This window comes from Carassius gibelio, chromosome B25, assembly GCF_023724105.1.
Source record: "Carassius gibelio isolate Cgi1373 ecotype wild population from Czech Republic chromosome B25, carGib1.2-hapl.c, whole genome shotgun sequence".
NCBI lineage: Eukaryota > Metazoa > Chordata > Actinopteri > Cypriniformes > Cyprinidae > Carassius > Carassius gibelio.
The window spans coordinates 18,880,945-18,898,535 of record NC_068420.1 but is presented as its reverse complement, the minus strand read 5'-3'; the positions used below and the strand labels follow the sequence as shown (position 1 = coordinate 18,898,535).

General features: G+C 37.6%; 1 protein-coding gene across 4 annotated transcripts in view; it reads left to right on the top strand.

The window, feature by feature from the left end:
* Nucleotides 1–17,591, top strand: part of LOC128014197 (serine/threonine-protein kinase BRSK2) — a 200,284-nt gene that overhangs the window by 112,060 nt on the left and 70,633 nt on the right. For 3 of the 4 annotated variants that reach the window (XM_052597562.1, XM_052597561.1, XM_052597560.1), the window contains exons 3-4: nt 10,186–10,271; nt 15,058–15,198. In XM_052597562.1, coding sequence (XP_052453522.1) covers nt 10,186–10,271; nt 15,058–15,198 — 227 coding nt within the window. The remainder of the gene's footprint in view (nt 1–10,185; nt 10,272–15,057; nt 15,199–17,591) is intronic. The other variant, XM_052597563.1, reaches the window with a different exon arrangement.

Sequence of the window (17,591 nt, the reverse complement as noted above, 5' to 3'; positions counted from 1 at the left end):
CAGCATCATGGCACGTGGTTGCTGATTGTTTCATCATGTATCACTTCACTTTTTGCTTTTAGTTGCAGCGAGACTAGATATTCCTCCCATGTAAAGCTAGCAACATTTTACAGTATTTGACATGACGGCATGTCTATCTTCACTACTTTGGTGGATGAAATAGTTTCTCATGTTCTGTTCTGCAAGGTCTTGATCAAACTTCAGAGTTTGCTCATTGCAATAAATCAAAATGATCTTTATTTTTCTGTCAAAATTTTTAAGTCATCAAAATATGCAATGTGAGTTGCAACATAACGCTATTAGCAAAGCTAACACAGGTTAACCTCACAACAACTTTTACAGAAATGAAACTCATGTAGTACTAATGCATTATACAACAGGGTATTGAATGCTTGAATCTGACTGGCTGACGAACGTTGTGAGGTGTGCAATTATTTATAGGGTAACGCACAGCAAACATAGTTTCAGGAAGCTCTCTTGACCGCATTACAGTTCCATATTCCCAAAAATAAAAAATAAAATACTCATTTTGTCACGTGTACTGTGTATGTTTATATAAATACACACACATACATGTATTGTATATATTTAAGAAATATTTACATATTCAGTGGTGGCCAAAATGATTAAAACACTAGTATTTTCAGCAGCTAGAAATGGTGTTAAGACAGTTATTTCTATCTTTTGTTATAGTGTGTCACTAGTAAATATGAGTTTATATTTCCAAACATTAATTTAGCCAATAATTGTAATTATCCAGTGAGATTTTTGTCTGACAACAGCCATCTGATATCATCATGATCAAGAAAATTTGTAGTTTTACACATCCATTTCTGCTAAAACAGCATGAGCTGATTTGGTGGCCTTAGTTGGTTTCAGCTAGTCTTCTCGCCCTAACTGGTCTTCAGCTGGTCTAGAAAGTGCCCAAGGCCTCTATAAAACCAGCCAACACTCCAGCCTGACCAAGCTAAGAAAACACCTAAGCATGACACAACACAACCTCATTAATTGGAAAGGGAGCGTCTGTAAAACGCTGCATTTCAAGTTGCTCCCGACCACTAGGGGAAGTAAATTACCATAATTAGTATTTACTGCTTTACAATTTTTACAAGAAACTCTTTATGTCTTGAGAACCCACATATTTTTGAAATGCAAATAAAGCATTTTGAATTAACTTAATTTATTACCTGTTACGCCCTTATTAGGGAGCAACAATGAAGGAGGATAACACGTTTACGGCGGTTACAATATTTTTTATTCTCACATTCTTCATAGTAAAGACTATCTCTCAAGTTCACACAATACGCCGCAACGCCGATCAACATCTCGGTCCTGGCCGGGGATCAAGGTGACAGAATGGAACGCTCGCTGAGGACGCCAAACAGGAAGCTTTTAATGACAGGCACACCTGTGCACCGGTGCACCCAATCCACCTGATTGCCTCAGCTCCACAGCACACCTGTAAGAGGAGCAAAACACACCCAGACACGGCAAAAATGACAAGTATACAGCCGTGACACTCCCCCCCTTAAGAAAAGGAAACTATTAAGTTTCCGCCAACAGTAAGCATTCGTAACCGCACCAACACACTTTAGTAGGCCTATACTCACAATATCAACAACATTCCCCCACGTAGATAGAATAAATAAAAAAACAAACCTGTTAACTCTTCAAGGCACAGCTTACAATGGGTTTTACACTGGTGCCCTAGACAGTGCATCGGCCACTATATTTTCTGAGCCCTTCAAATGCCTAACATCCAAATGAAAGGGCTGAAGAAACAAGCACCAACGCATTAGCCGTTGATTTGGATTTTTAAGAGAATGTAAAAATGTAATCGGGTTATGGTCACTATAAACTATTACCGCTGAACTGTTCCCACCAACATACACTTCGAAATGTTGGAGTGCTAAAATTAACGCAAGTGCCTCCTTTTCAATTGTGGAGTAGTTCATTTGATGACTATTGAACTTTCACGAGAAAAAAACAAACCGGCTGCTCAATACCTGCATCATCATCTTGAATTAACACTGCCCCTGCTCCCTCTTTACTGGCATCTACCTGAATCTTAAAAGTTTTCTCCAACTGAGGTGCCATAAGGACAGGTGTCGTAGTTTACAAAACGCCTGGCTAAACCCATAGGGACAATGGAAGAATTCCCCCGTGTATGAACCTGACGATCACTGAATTTATCAGCATGGGGCTTATGAATAAGCTCTGAGTCATCCACCAGCAGTGCAGCTTCTAAAGCAGTTTTAACCTGACGCTCCGCAACATAAGTGGCTATCATCTCGGGAAGTGTATTTCTGTATTGCTCAAATAAAAATAACTCTCTCAACTTATCCATTGTTGTATTATCTGCCGCTACACACCAACGATCAAACTGCACAGTCAAATCTCTCACGAACTCAACATTTGTTTCATTCACCTTTCGTTGTAACGTACGGAACCTTTGCCGATAGCTCTCTGGAACACGCTCATTAATTTTTTACACCGCCGCTTTAATGGCTTCATAATTCTGGCTGTCAGCATCAGATAGCGTAGAATAGGCTTGTTGCGCTTTCCCGGTTAAAACGCACTGAAGCAGCATAGCACGTTCAACATCACTCCAGTCATACGCTACTGCGACTCGCTCAAACAGGAGAAAAAAAATCTCCACCTCAGCCTCATTATACGGAGGTACCAATCGTAAATTACGAACCACACTCAATTTCGCTGAATCAACATTAACACCTGCATCCACCGGCTTACCTTCTTCATGTAAATCTAATCGACGCCTTTCAATCTCTAAACGCTGTTGCTCTAATACTTGCCGGCTTTTCTCCAACTGCAACTCCATTTGGGCCTTCTCACATTCCAAGCGACGTTTCTCACACTCAGTATCACGTTGTATCAGCAACAACTCTTTCTGTTGCTCAAATGAAAGAGAACTTAAAGCAGACAATGGAAGGGTAGTTGAAATATGTGTACTTACAGCAGGCAACGCAGCTGAATCAGGCAATTTAGATCCTCTCAAGATTTTAAGATCAACCAGCAGTTTCAAGGACTAGCTTAATTCCGTCTTTCGACCTTCTTTGATTATACGTCAACTCGATTTCATAATGCGCAGCTAACTCCAACAATTGCTCTTTGGTTATTTCTTTTAACAATTCTTCTGACGGAGTCTGAGAAAATGTTCCAATAACATCGGTCGCCATAATCATGCTTACAAAACACGCTCAACAAATATTACACCCACAACGATATATATATTTTTTTGTTAATGACAATCAAGGTTTATTTAAAGAAACTAAACCATCCATTTAAACTAAATAAACCCTAGTCTTCAGTTGGCCCAAGACCGGGTACTTATGCACGAAATCCCACAAGTTTGGAAAGACGACCAATTACCAAGTCACCCTCCAAACCTCGGCTGTGCCCCCGAGACAACTGCTCTAAGCCCCGAGCCAACCAAAAATAACAAACTAAAATAAAATAAAAAACTACGTGCACAAAGACACGCACTAAACCTACCCGGAAGGTTTGTTCTTTAAATAGCCTACACCCAACATCTCATGTTATAGAGCCTAACTAATTAATGGAGCGTTCCAACTTTTTAGTTCAAAAATCGGCGTATAATATACAAATATATTAAATTCAAATATAATCCTACCTTTTACCCTCCTTCAAAAACACATTTTTTTTCTAAAATCGTTCGCACAAATCCAAACACAAATTTAAGTCGGACGAGCCCCCAATTGTTAGGGAGCAACAATGAAGGAGGATAACACGTTTATGGCGGTTACAATATTTTTTATTCTCACATTCTTCATAGTAAAGACTATCTCTAAAGTTCACACAATACGCCGCAACGCCGATCAACATCTCGGTCCTGGCCAGGGATCAAGGTGACAGAATGGAACGCTCGCTGAGGACGCCAAACAGGAAGCTTTTAATGACAGGCACACCTGTGCACCGGTGCACCCAATCCACCTGATTGCCTCAGCTCCACAGCACACCTGTAAGAGGAGCAAAACACACCCAGACACGGCAAAAATGACAAGTATACAGCCGTGACATTACCCCAATTAACTAAAGTAGGACCAAAGCTGCAGCTTTAGAAATGGTATCCACGTGAATGCCTTTAAGCAAGAAAAATTAATATTCATTGAAGCTGATTATTATTGCATAAGTACTGGTTTAATTGTTTAGTGCGAACAAATGAGAAGGATTCAGGTCTAAAGCAAAACAACAAAGTTAGCATCCAATCCACCATGGAGCACCAAACATCTCAGTTGTGATATCAAACCATCGTATTATTCAGCATTTAATTAATCATTGTATGTCCTTTTTGTGGCACTATGCACTTTGTCATTTCTTCTTGCAATATTAAAATCCAAAAACTGGCATTAGAATATTTCCATTTGTGTCTGCGCTGATAGCCTTGTGGGCAGCACGCGGACATACAGTGCAACTCGAGGACCTTTCCTGACCTTTCAATCTCCCACTTCAGTTCTGATCTGTCCTGTCATAGTAAAGCAAAAATGCCACAAAAAAAAAGAAATCTTCCATTGTAAACAGTGGTGCTAAATCATAGAAAATCATTAAAATACACTTAGAACTCCCTGAGAAACTACCTGGAAAACACTCACCACTCTGGCATTGTGACATTGGGGTAGGTACTAATTGATTTTTGCTACTGTTAAAGTTACTGTCAATGTTTATTTACTTCGCTAATGCTAATGTTAGCTGTTCAGTATCAGCTCATTTATTAAATGTCAGGAATTGTTGATAATATACCAATTCTAATTACAATAAAACACATTCAGTTACAGAATTACGCTGAATGTTCGCTGTAATCATGCTATTTTTGCCTGTGTTAGACTATGGCCAAGATAGCGGTTTACAAACCACTCTAGCTGTTTCGCTAATCAAGCCTTCTGTGTGGAAATTTCAACCAACTGGCTGTAAAGCACACTTGGATTGAAACAGCTGTTGGTTTAGCACTCCGCCATGGTTAATTTATCTAAACCATCCCATTTCCCGACCCCCTTTCTATGGGATGGTTTATTACCCCTTTTGACACACCATCTGTACCTTGAAATTACACTATGATTGTGCATAATGAATTATATTGAACCCCTTAAAGAACTGCTGTGTGTTTTAGCTTTAAAATGTATCATTGCAAAGCTACAATATTCTCTAACTCAACTTGTTTCCACAAAAAAGATGAAAAAGAAAGTTAGCATGAAAAAAACTAGAGTAGTATTCAGTCATTAGCTCCCTTAGCTCGAGTGGGGATGACCTCCATGACTGCTCTCCACAGACCAATAACGATCAGTGAATTTGCGCGAATGATTCCTGGACATTTTGAGTTACCAACTCAGTAATGAGTGTGAGAGAATCTACAAGACGAATTATTTCAGAGTCAAATAACCAATTTGGATTAGCGTCAGTCTCGCGCACTTACTCAACCTTGACTTTGTGCGACGGACTGTTGAAAGAAACTTTTCAGGGTCGTTTCAGAAAATGAGGTTCACGTTGGTCTTTATTACAGCACGGCAGTTACATTATCGCTAATTATCGGACTTCGAAACCCAGTGACCCGCAAGAGCTCACAAACTCACCGACATGCAGAGGTTTTCTAGCTCGAATCTAATGATCTGTCTTCGTTTTAATGATTTGGCTCGGTTGATTGCCTTCATCTCAACTCACTCCCACAAATCAAGAACCTGCGACCTGAACCCGAATCTCTGCCGGCCTACATTGACTCAAAGTCGAGGCGGGTTGAGGCAAGACCCGTAATGTAATAACTCACTAATGAAGTTATAAGGAAATTGGATGGCTGCATGCACACAGATGTGTAGAGTTAATTAACGCTCGGCTATTCATAGATGTAGGTGCACAGGTGCCGGCAAACTGACATTTTGAGGGAATGGGTCAATATGGTAAGATGGAGCAATGAGAAGTTGGCGAGCGTAGGGTGGACATGATGTTAATGGATGGAGGAGAGAGTCAGGCTCATTTGCAGCAACATTTTAATCACAAGGAATAAATTCTCGCTACGGCTGCCGCAGAGCTTCCAAGTTTCACAGATTTAGAAGAGCTATTTCAAGGGCTTGTCATAGACAATCAGTGCTTAAAATATATTATGCAATATATTTGCAATCTAGATGGTACCACTTTCAATGCATTTACAGTGTAATTAGCACTAGTCAGTTCATAATTTAGACCTTAATACCATGAGATGACAGATTTAGGGCATCTGGGTGAAATATATGACTTTTTCTTTTTTTTTTGTGTGGAAAATTCTACATACAGTGTCTTGAATAGATCTTTTCTATGATGAACGTTTTTTTTTTTTTTTATATATAAATTGCTCTGATATAATAATGAAGAAAAAAGATTACAATTATGTTATTCATGAAAATAACACCTGATCTGACATTACATTTATTACTGTTTTAGAATAAAATTAAATGAACAAAACCGCTTTGTTGCTTCTTATTATTTGAAATTGCACAAGAGGCATGACTAAAGTCATATGGAGCAACCAACGTGCAGAATCAAATTATATATATATATATATATATATGTATATATATATGCTTCTGTAATTTGATATGTGAAAAAATGTTTTTGGAATTGATCAGAATTGCTAGCGCACACAATTTCAAGTTGGCATGTGCCTGTTGAGCTACTGCCATTGAGATGAGTGCTGCTGTAATGCTTATGGATAGCTTTTCCTTGCTATTACAGACATATTCAGCCGAACTTCATTTGTTTTCATTGAGTAGTCTTCAGCAAAACTGATTTCTCATCTCAAGCTCGTGAGCCCAGTTTATGCTCAGCAGAGATCCTGTGGCACATCCTTGTGTTGAATGACATTCCACTAAGCCAAATTCCCTGCTTGGCTCTTCGGACTGGCTTTGGATCAGCCATTCAGTGAGGTTTGGTTTGGTGCCACGTTTGTCAAGATGGCTTTGTCCGGGATTTCCATGGCTGTTCCAGCTCTCTCTTCAGCCATTGGCCAGATTGTTTATTCCCTGAATAGTCATATCACATCCGTATGCTTGATTAAAACAGCAAGTGAAGGACTCAATGTTGAGCAGATGATGTCAGTTGATGAAGCCAAATCAATCCAGATAATTACCAGAATACTGAGGTTAGTTATAGAATGTAAGGACAGATTGGATTAGCATGGTTTAGGATCTTTATGCTTTTGCCACATATATATCAGGACTGAATGTGTTTCCACGACTTCAGCATAGAGCAGTGGCACAAATGATTACAGTGACAGTCCCCTCTGGAGAAACCGGAGTTAAAGTGCTTTGCTGAAGGGAACAGTGGTGATCGATCTCCTCATGGGGACAAACCTGTGGGCTACAGAATTGGGTTTCTTTAACTTCCATTTGTACTTTATGTCCCAGGGGTTGATTTTATTAAGACTAACAGATTTGAGCTTTTTCTTGTGTTTTATCAAGTTCACGTTTAAGTCGCGGCATATTTTTCATTTTCAAATGGCACTTACTGTATGTATGATTTTATGACTTTTAATACTTGTCCCATTTCAATATGAAAATGCATGAAAAAATAAGAATTATGCTAATTAGAGTGAAATAATCATAAATTAATGTAAAATGTATTGGCACAATAATTTAATATCTTTTTTAACCACAGATAATTGAACTAATTGTTTATTTAATGATAGTATAGTTTTTTCATCATCGTTTCCACCTGAATTTTTTTTCTTTCAAAAGTTGGTGTACTTTGTTACCAAGTAAAGAACAGTGTCAGCGTAGAAACATGATATATATGTTAATAAAATAAGGAGGTAACTTTTCCAAATAAGATAAGGAGAACATTTTTCCATTGAGTCAGTTTTTTATTTTATATTATAACATTATTATTTGATTTTTATTTAGCAAAGATTGTGATAGTAAAGACATAATGTTACAAAGGATTTCTATTTTAACAAATACTATTGTTTTGAACATACAATTAATCAAAAACTCCTTAAAAATGTATCATGGTTTCCCAGAAAAATAGGAAGCAGCTCAACTTTTAAAAAATTAATCATCAGAATTGTTTCTTTATCACAGGTATAAAGGGCATTTTACAATATCTTCAAATCGAAAGCAAGTTTTTACTATACTATGTATAACTTAAGACACTTCAAAAACATTTTACCAACCCAAAGAGTTGTGTAAAATATCAAGGTAAATATAATTTTGAGCAGAATATTCATAAAATTCAGTGTCGCAAAATACCAGTTAAATTACCCATAGTAAGATTAAGAAGTTGGTCCATTTATTCAAACACACACAAAAAAAAACCACTGAGATGTGGTGGGAATTTTCATTAAGTTCAAGGCAGGTGGTGCGACCTTATAGAATTAGGAAGGTTTTTCTCTGAATGACTTAGTGTCATGCATGATACATGATGCAGCTTTTCTGTATATCATTGGCTGCGATTTCAAAGGTCAACAGCAAACAGGCTCAAAGTCAAGCTGAGGAGTTACAACTGAAGCTTGAAGGCTGACTCCACAGAGTTCCAAGCATTGGGGACTGCTGACTCGAGTCACATGAGCGGTCTGTACTGGAGTTTAGTGAGTTTGGATGAGCGCAAGTAATTCAGGAGGTTTTGAAAGGCATGGTCAAAGTGCTGCTGTGGAACATTAGGGTCAGGTGGGTTCGGGAAATATCGTCTATGTCCCCATCCTCCGCTCTGATCTGCAGTGGCAGGTGTGCATGTTAGGAATATTCCAGAAGACATTGATGCAAATCAAACACGATTGTCTTGCTTACAACTGGCACAATCGTAGGTTCTGTCTGTGACTTATGAGATCAGTTCTTTGCGAAGAGCTTGCGTTTTTAAGATTTCCTTTGGTTCCCTGTCAGGTCAGGGAGATCTTTCATGTAGACTCACCTTATAAGTCATCCTAAGCTTGATTCAATAAGAAAACATGTTTATCTTGTGCATGTGGGAATCAATTTATAAACACTATTCGAAAGACCGACAAGGATGCTTATGAATCAAAGTAGCACTATGGTCTGTCCCTGAAGAATTCTGCAAAGGTTTGCTCTACTTGACATTGGCATCTGAACTTGAGGGTTTTGTTGCTGATCTGTCATAATTTTTCATTTTACCACTGCAGTATCAGATGAAACATTGCAGTTGCATTGACATATTGAAGGTCACCTGTCCAAATCACAGAAATGTTGTAAATTTGGCTTGGCCAAAGCGTCTAGCTGGGGTTAAATGATTCTCCTAAAACACAGCAATCTGTGTAGTTCAATTCTCAAACAAATGACTCTAATGAGTTGGTTCTTTTAGTGAATCAAATTTTTTTATTCATGACTCTGAGGCAATTGTTTTAGTGAACCAGAAACATAAAACATAATCGGTACAGTCTGATTCACAAATTGATGACTGTAAAGATCCAATTGTTTTTAGTGATTAAAAACATACAACTCGACCACTACAGTCCCATTCCAATATGAATAACTTTGAGTTGATTCTTTTTAGTGAATCGAAAACGTACACTGCCCAAAGAGTGACACCAATGAGTCAGTTCTTTAATGAATCAGATACATACAGTGCAGCTACTGTAGTCCAATTCCGAATGAATGATTCTAATGAGTCTATTATTTTTATTGAATAAAAGACCTAAAACTTGATCAGTACAGTTTGATTCCTGAGTAAATGTCTCTGAGTCGATTCTTTGTAGTGATTCAATAACATAAAATGTGCCCGGGGTTTCCCAAAAGTAACTATGGTTTTCTGTCATGACCAAGTTCAATGGAGCTTGTGACTATATAGTTAGCTAATGATGCTTTTGGGAAATGCACCCACGGTACAGTCTGATTAATGAATAAATGAATCTTATAAGTCAATTATTTTTAGTGAATCAAAAACATACAATGTGGCCAGTACAGGTTGATTCACAAAATAAATAACATCAATAAGCCGGTTATTTTAGTGAATCAGAAATATGCAGCTTGATCTTATTTCCAACTACTGATTGTTTGTATGAAAGTGTGTAGTTATAAACCCATTATAGGTTTTTTCAGTATCCATTTTTTTTAAATAGATAAATGAATGAATGAAATGTTACATGTTTTATTGTATTGATATTTTGCTTACTTTAGTCAAATTATTGATGCTGTGAATTCAATATCTTTTTTATCACTTATTTCTACACAGGTGGAGCGAGAGATCGCCATCTTGAAGCTAATAGAACATCCACATGTATTAAAGTTGCACGATGTCTACGAAAATAAGAAATATTTGTAAGTATAAGTATCTTGATGAAATATTGCTATGCTTATATTTGCATTAATTTGTTGTATTCTTCTAATGTCTCCACTCCTAAAGGACGTACTATCATAACAAAATTAATAATTCGTCTAACTCTTGCTTGTTCTTTAAAGCAACTCTAACAGCTGACAATTTTGCTGTGTTCTTCATTAATTAAATTAAAACCATCAGTGCACAATTTTCCAAAACAATCTGTCAAGCTCATCTTACCAGCAAACATACACTTGTTTACATCCTTCTCTTCACTCTCTGAGGCAGAAGTCTCCTAACTCATCCTTTCTAATCATCCTACTACTTGTCCGCTTGATCCTATTCCATCTCATCTCCTTAAAGCCATTTCTCCTGCTGTTAAACCTGCACTGACTCACATTGTTAACAGATCCCTTCACATTGGTGTTTTTACCTTAGAATTTAAACAGGCTCGGATAACTCCACTCAATAACTCTTTTAGAGAACTACAGGCTGGTTTCCATTCTACCTTTCATAGCAAAAACACTTGAACGAGTGGTGTTCAATCAAGTCTCTGCCTTTCTCACACACAACAACCTCCTCTATAGCAAACTGTTTTCAGAAGTGGACATTCAACAGAGACTGCCATGCTCTCAGATGTTAAAGCCTTAAGACTGGCAAAAGCATATACCAAATCTTCAATGCCTATATTGCTGGATAGGTCTGCTGCTTTTGACACGGTTAACCACCAGATCCTCCTGGCAACCCAAATGGCAAAGGGCATTTCAGGAACTGCATTTCAGTGGTTTGAGACTCAGATAGGTCGTTCAAGGTATCTTGGAGAGGTGAGGTGTCCAAGTCACAACATCTAACTACTGGGGTGCCTCAAGGCTCAGTTCTTGGAACACTTCTCTTCCCTGTAAACATGGCATCACTAGGTTCTGTGATTCAAAAACATGGCTCTTTATACCACTGCTATGCTGATGACACTCAACTCTACCTCTCATTCCATCCTGATGATCCGACAGTTGCTGCTCGAATCTCAGCTTGTCTAACAGACATTTCTTGCTTGATGAAAGACCACCACCTTCAGCTCAATCTTGTCAAGACAGAACGGCTTGTGGTTCCATCAAACCCATTGTTTCATTACAATTTCACCATCAAGTTAGGCATGTCAACCATAGCTCTTTCAAAAACAGCCAGACACCTTGGAGTTATGATTGATGATCAGCTGACTCTTTTAGACTACATTGCTAAAACTTCCCTGTCCTGCAGATTTGCTTTATTTAACATCAAGATGATCAGGCCTTTTCTTTTGGAACATGCTGCACAACTCCTTGTTCAGGCTCTTGTTTTGTCCAGGCTGGACTACTAAAATGCTCTTTTAGCAGGTCTTCCAGCCAGTTCTGTCAAACCTTTACAATTAATCCAGATTAATTGCAGCAAGATTAATTTTTAATGAGCCGAAAAGAATGCATGTCACACCTCTGTTTACCAATTTGCACTGGCTACCAATAGCTGCTCGCATAAAATTCAAGGCATTAACTTTTGCCGACAAAACCACCACTGACTCTGCACCACTTTACATAAATTCATTATTTCAGACTTACATGCCCTCTAAGCAGCTTGCGTTCTGCAAGTGAACGTCACTTTATTTTGCCATCCCAAAGAGGCACAAAATCACATTCACAAACTTTTAAATTAAAGGTTCCCTCCTGGTGGAATGACCTGCCCAACTTAGTCCAAGCATCTGAGTCCTTAACCATCTTCAAGAATTGGCTTTATTTGACCCATCTAACTCTAGCACTCTCTATTCTAATACTATTTTTTATTAAATTAAAAAAAAAAAAATTAGACTTGCACTCATTCATTTAATAAATGCTTGTTTTCAATTAATTAATACAATTAATAAAAGCAAAATGGAGGCCTCTAACACTAGCTTGCTTTATTCTTTTCCTATTCTGTCTGTTTTCTTTTTATCTATTATATAATAATAATAATAATAAATTAACTTCATGTACTGCATTTACCTAACTGAGGCTTGTTTTGTTGATTGTGATTGCTTCCATTGTCCTCATTTGTTAGGCACTTTGGATAAAAGTGTCCGCTATATGATTAAATCTAAATGTTAAGTATTCAGTATCTTTAAAGACATTATTACTAAATATATTATTGGTGAAATCTATAAATATATTATTAAATATGATTATGATGCAAATCCAAAATGTGAGTGAAGAGCAAAAACAAACAAAGTTTGGTGTCTGTAGCCTAAACGTTTTGGCAGAAATGCAAGTGTAAATGTGTTTGATCTTTAAAGATTTTGTAAGAAAGTGATTCTGCTGGTGCTAAAATACTCTTAATGATGAAAGTGTGAAGCAGCCTGTTAGTCACAGCAGTTTGAGAGCTGCTAATAGGGCCATGAGTCATTCTTCATATAAACACCACGATAATTCACTTAGCATTTGGCATCAACAAATCTTCATAAAAATGATTACCTCATCACTCATTTGTTTATATTTTCTTCAGTTTTGAAGTGCCCCTCTCTCTCTCTCTCTCTCATTTTTTTACATCACTTGGTATCATGGTAATATGTACTTTTTTAAGTTTACCATTCTTACCATGGTATATGAATGTGACTGATTCTATGCTATATAGCACAGTGTCATGGTGTTATTCCTTCTATCAGTGATTTCTACAAGGGTGGTGACAAGTGATCAATCGAATCAACACTTTGGATGATTGTTGTGACTTAATTTAGACCTATTTTGCCAATGGGGCAAAAAATACAAAACAAATGCCAATATATGTCTAAAATATAATTCTCTTTTTTAATCTGTTCTATTATGTAAAAGTAATCTTATACTACCAACCGTGTTGTTTGTTTCTGTTTACCTTGTCAATTCTATGTATTCTGGTCAGTTTTGAAGCACTCTGTGGGTTTTGTAATTCACACCACTTATCATGGTAATACTGCACTTTTGACTGTTTATTGTTTTTACTATGCATAAATCATGGTATATTAATAGGAAAGTCATTCTATGCTATATAACACAGTTTTGTGTTCTTAACCCTTCTTTTCAGTGACTCTATAAGGTAACTTGAGTAGGTGGCACCAAATGGTTCACTGAATCATTTACTCAATCAATTTGTTTAAACAACGATTGAAAACACCTTGTATGCGTTGCTTGGAGCTGCTGCAGTTGATTGTCGTTACTTAAGTTGGAACTAATTTTACTTATGGAGCAATAAAGACTAAATAAAGTGCAATATATGTCTAAAATGTAAGTATACCTGCATTGACTTGGGTATTGAGCTGTTGTGTAAAAGCAACCTCACACTTGCATTTGTATCATTTGAGCTTTAGAAAATGCATTGAAAGTGACGAAACTGAGTCATACATTTAATGGCTTGAGATTCAGTTTAGTTGTAAAGAAAAAGGATTGAGCGGAGGTAAATCTAACCAAGTATGATACCAAGCTGTCAGCATTTAAACACAGATACAAACCACTCACTGACTATATGCTCAAATGTTGTTTTATTATTGTTTATGACACCGTCTCGTTTCTTTTGACTCGTAGTGTGTGCGTGTATGTTTCTGAAGACAGTTTCTTTAAAGAAACTTGAAAACGTGTGGTTCTTTCAGACGTCTAGTCCTTCAAACTTTCCATGACAGAAACAGCCTTAATTTCGAACCATAACAGCACGTTATCGTCAAGGAGACTTAACAAAACTGAAACTCGCTAAAAGTTTTATGGTGTTTACTTGCTTGCATCCCTTTTATCTCCACACTCAGCTTCCATTGTGCCCACTCAGATCTCGCCGCTCGCCCGCTGTAGAACGGAAGCTGTCAGTCCGGTATTTCTCAGTGTATTACAACTTTTAGCCAGAGATAATCACTATTAAAGCTGTTTGTTTGGATAAATGAATATCTCCAATACTAGGAGGATTCAATTTTCTATTCTCTTTGAGATTTCAGCGGATGCTTTGAAAAGCGTCTTGAGGAAATCATTAGTTTTGTTAATGAGGTTTCTGTATAGACTTTTATGAAATCCATATTTGTCAGCTTTGATGGTATTCACTTTACATGCTAGTGTTCTCTTAAGTGTTAACAAACCAAAATGTTTAAAAATGTACATAAAATATTGACGACTCATGGTCTAGTCCAATCAAATTTTTGTCCACGAGGGAAAGAACTACAATCCCATGAAGCATTGCGAATGTTATCAATAAATTACAATTGATGAAGAATATACACTATTGACTGTGAATGTAATCTACATTCGTCAGTTGCTTGATTTACTGCAAATCCTCTCTCTTGGCCTCATGGGATATCAAATGTGCACTGTTTTTGCCTAATAGTAGTGAAGTGTGTGATTTTGGATGGAGCCACTTTACATAATTTGCAGTCCTTTAAGGGAGCTAAAAGATATCTTTTGGCTCAATTTGCTTGTTGCAATTCACCGATTAGTGGATTTCCTCAGCAGAATTATGGGTAATGTAGTTTTACACCTGGAATTGTTTTTTTAACACTAAGGGGGGCGGGGCTTACCGATAGGTCATTTGCAAGTAAGTCTGAATTTAGAATAACATTGTAGCATACTACCTTAATATTTTAGTGTTTTTTTATATCCAAGAAGTAGTATGCAAAGTCTGCCATTCCAAATTCAACCATGGTTCATCATACACAAAAGGATGCTGACTGTTATATAAAACAAAGTCTGGCTCATCTATATGCCTGCACAAACTCCCTGTTTCACTAAGACTCATGTCTATAGGGTCTATAATGTTATTTCTTGTTTCTGTTTGCAGGTATTTGGTTTTAGAGCACGTGTCGGGTGGAGAGCTGTTTGACTATCTGGTTAAGAAGGGCCGATTAACACCCAAAGAAGCTCGAAAGTTCTTCAGACAGATCATCTCAGCTCTGGACTTCTGCCACAGTCACTCAATATGGTGAGTGTGACCAGTCAATCCTGAACATGTTCATGTGTTTTAATAAGAATAATGATGGTTCTAAGTGTTCTTAGATGGGGCAATTAAAGCCCCAATCTATATCTATATTTATTTTATATATTTGTTGCTGTTGTTGGGTACATTTGGTCTCCGACATTAATCCAAAATGTATTACACAAACAAGCTGAAAACATGTACTGAATACGAGTTGAAATGTTCTGAAGCAGATAGAAAACACAAAATAAAAGCTGATCCGAACACAAAACCTCAGCAATGTGCAGCCAGTCCAGTCTTTCCCACCTTTTGTCACTTAATAGATTAGAGTCGACCGGCAAGCTGGCGAGCTGGCGAGAGCTCTTCCCTCTTGTGCTCGTTAAATTCATATTCATACCCTGGGGCTTTCGATTATAACCATATCAAGATATCAAACTCAAGCACTTTTTTTTCTCTCAAAAGACTTCAGAGGAAAGCCAAAGCAAGGCCCTTCGCCTCTTACAGTTTCTCTTCTTGATTTATGATAAGAGTCCTTGTCTGAACTGCTTTTTGGATGTGATATTTCCTATTAGCATGTCTAAGTGATGCTTGAGTGACACGTTTTCTGTGTTTCCAGCCTATTAAATATATGCCTAAACAGCATGACCGCATCAGTTGAAGACTAAACATTTTTTAACTCAAAAAAGGAAAACTGAACACCGTTCATGAGCTTCTTGATAGCTTTTCCCACATCAGTGGATTTTGCACTTTAAAAAAAACTCTGCATCCAATTGATTACATTTTGCCATCACACTAAAACCGCGGCGTAATTTGACAAAATATCTGAAGCTATTATTTCTGTAAGCCGGTGTTTTCGTTTGTTTTTGATTATGTGTCCTGTTTGGTTCACTGAAGCATAAAACAGGGTTATGAAAATTGAAAAAAGGTGAGGACTTAACCGACGATGTATAATGATCATGTTCTTTTACAAACATCATCAGCAAATAATCACGTCATCAGCTTTAAGCAAGCCTTTTGTTTTACAAATGCCTTGTTGCACTGAAGCAAACTTAGGGCAAATAGTGTGAAATGGTCTTTAAACCCCATAAATGCGAAGTTCCTGCTTACGATAAATTACGACATGATGTGCGTTAAAATGATTTTAGTTGAATCCAAATGGAACTTTTTTCCACCTACAGCCAAAGCCTTTTTAATGCTAATGAGACAAAATGCAAAACGAAGAGCGACTGATGTTCATTAGAGAATGATTTTCTGCAAGTTCTTCATCAACAGTCCATAACATATATATGAACTAAATCGTTTTGTTGACGGTTGATATAATCAAGCTTATAATTAGGTTCTGGCATGATCTTTCCCTCAGAAAACCCCAGAAATCTCCAGTTTCCTCACTGCTAATTAAGACATCCCGTGTTCAGGAAGCCCCTGTGGCAAACTTCTGGCAGTGCCAAAAATACATTTTCCGAGGGTTATGGTGCCGTTCATGTGCTCTCATCTCATAAATATGATCGTTCAGACAACTGTGACTTGAAGGCAGAATTTTAGCTTTGAGCTGCAGCTCTGAAACACTGACACCTGGATAAACGAGCCGATCCTCTCGTTTAACGCATAAGACTGATATCAAGATGATCTATTTAGAGATGAAAGAGAGGTATTATGGGTAATCAGTGTATCACTGTGGGGGTTTTACGCCACACACATACACATTTGCATTTGTGTGCATCCATATTAGCGGCAAGATGAAAGAATTGCTTTAGAAAAACTACTCTGGTACTTTGACGGTATCAGGTGTTAATACGGTGTAAAATGTATTTATTGATTTTATTGGTTTTGCATAGAAGGGTCATATGCAATCGTCCAAAATCTTCTTCACAATAAACAGAACAAGCTGACCCTTTGACGCCCACGTGTATCATGTTTCCACTGATCATCCTTGAGATGTTTCTACAACTTTTTTGGAGTCCACCTGTGGAAAATTCAGTTGATTGGACATGATTTGGAAAGGCACACACCTGTCTATACAAGGTCCCACAGTTAGCAGGTCCCACTCTGAGACAGGATTGTATTGAGGCACAAATCTGAGGAAGGGTCACAGCTGCATTTAAAAATGGTTAGTGAGCATTGGATGGGCTTTGGTTGATGTGGTGACCAAGAAGCTGATGATCACTCTAGTTGAGCTCCATGATCATATATGAAGATGGGACAAACCATCACTACAACACTCCACCGATCTGGGCTTTATGGTGGTGTGGCCAAACTCAATCCTCTCTTCAGTGAAGACACATGGAAACATTTGGAATTTGCAAAAAAGCACATAAAGGTCCCCAGATTATGAGAAATAAGATCCTCTGGTCTGATGAACCTCAATTCAAAGACTGAGAGACTCCGAGTAGAAGAAAAAC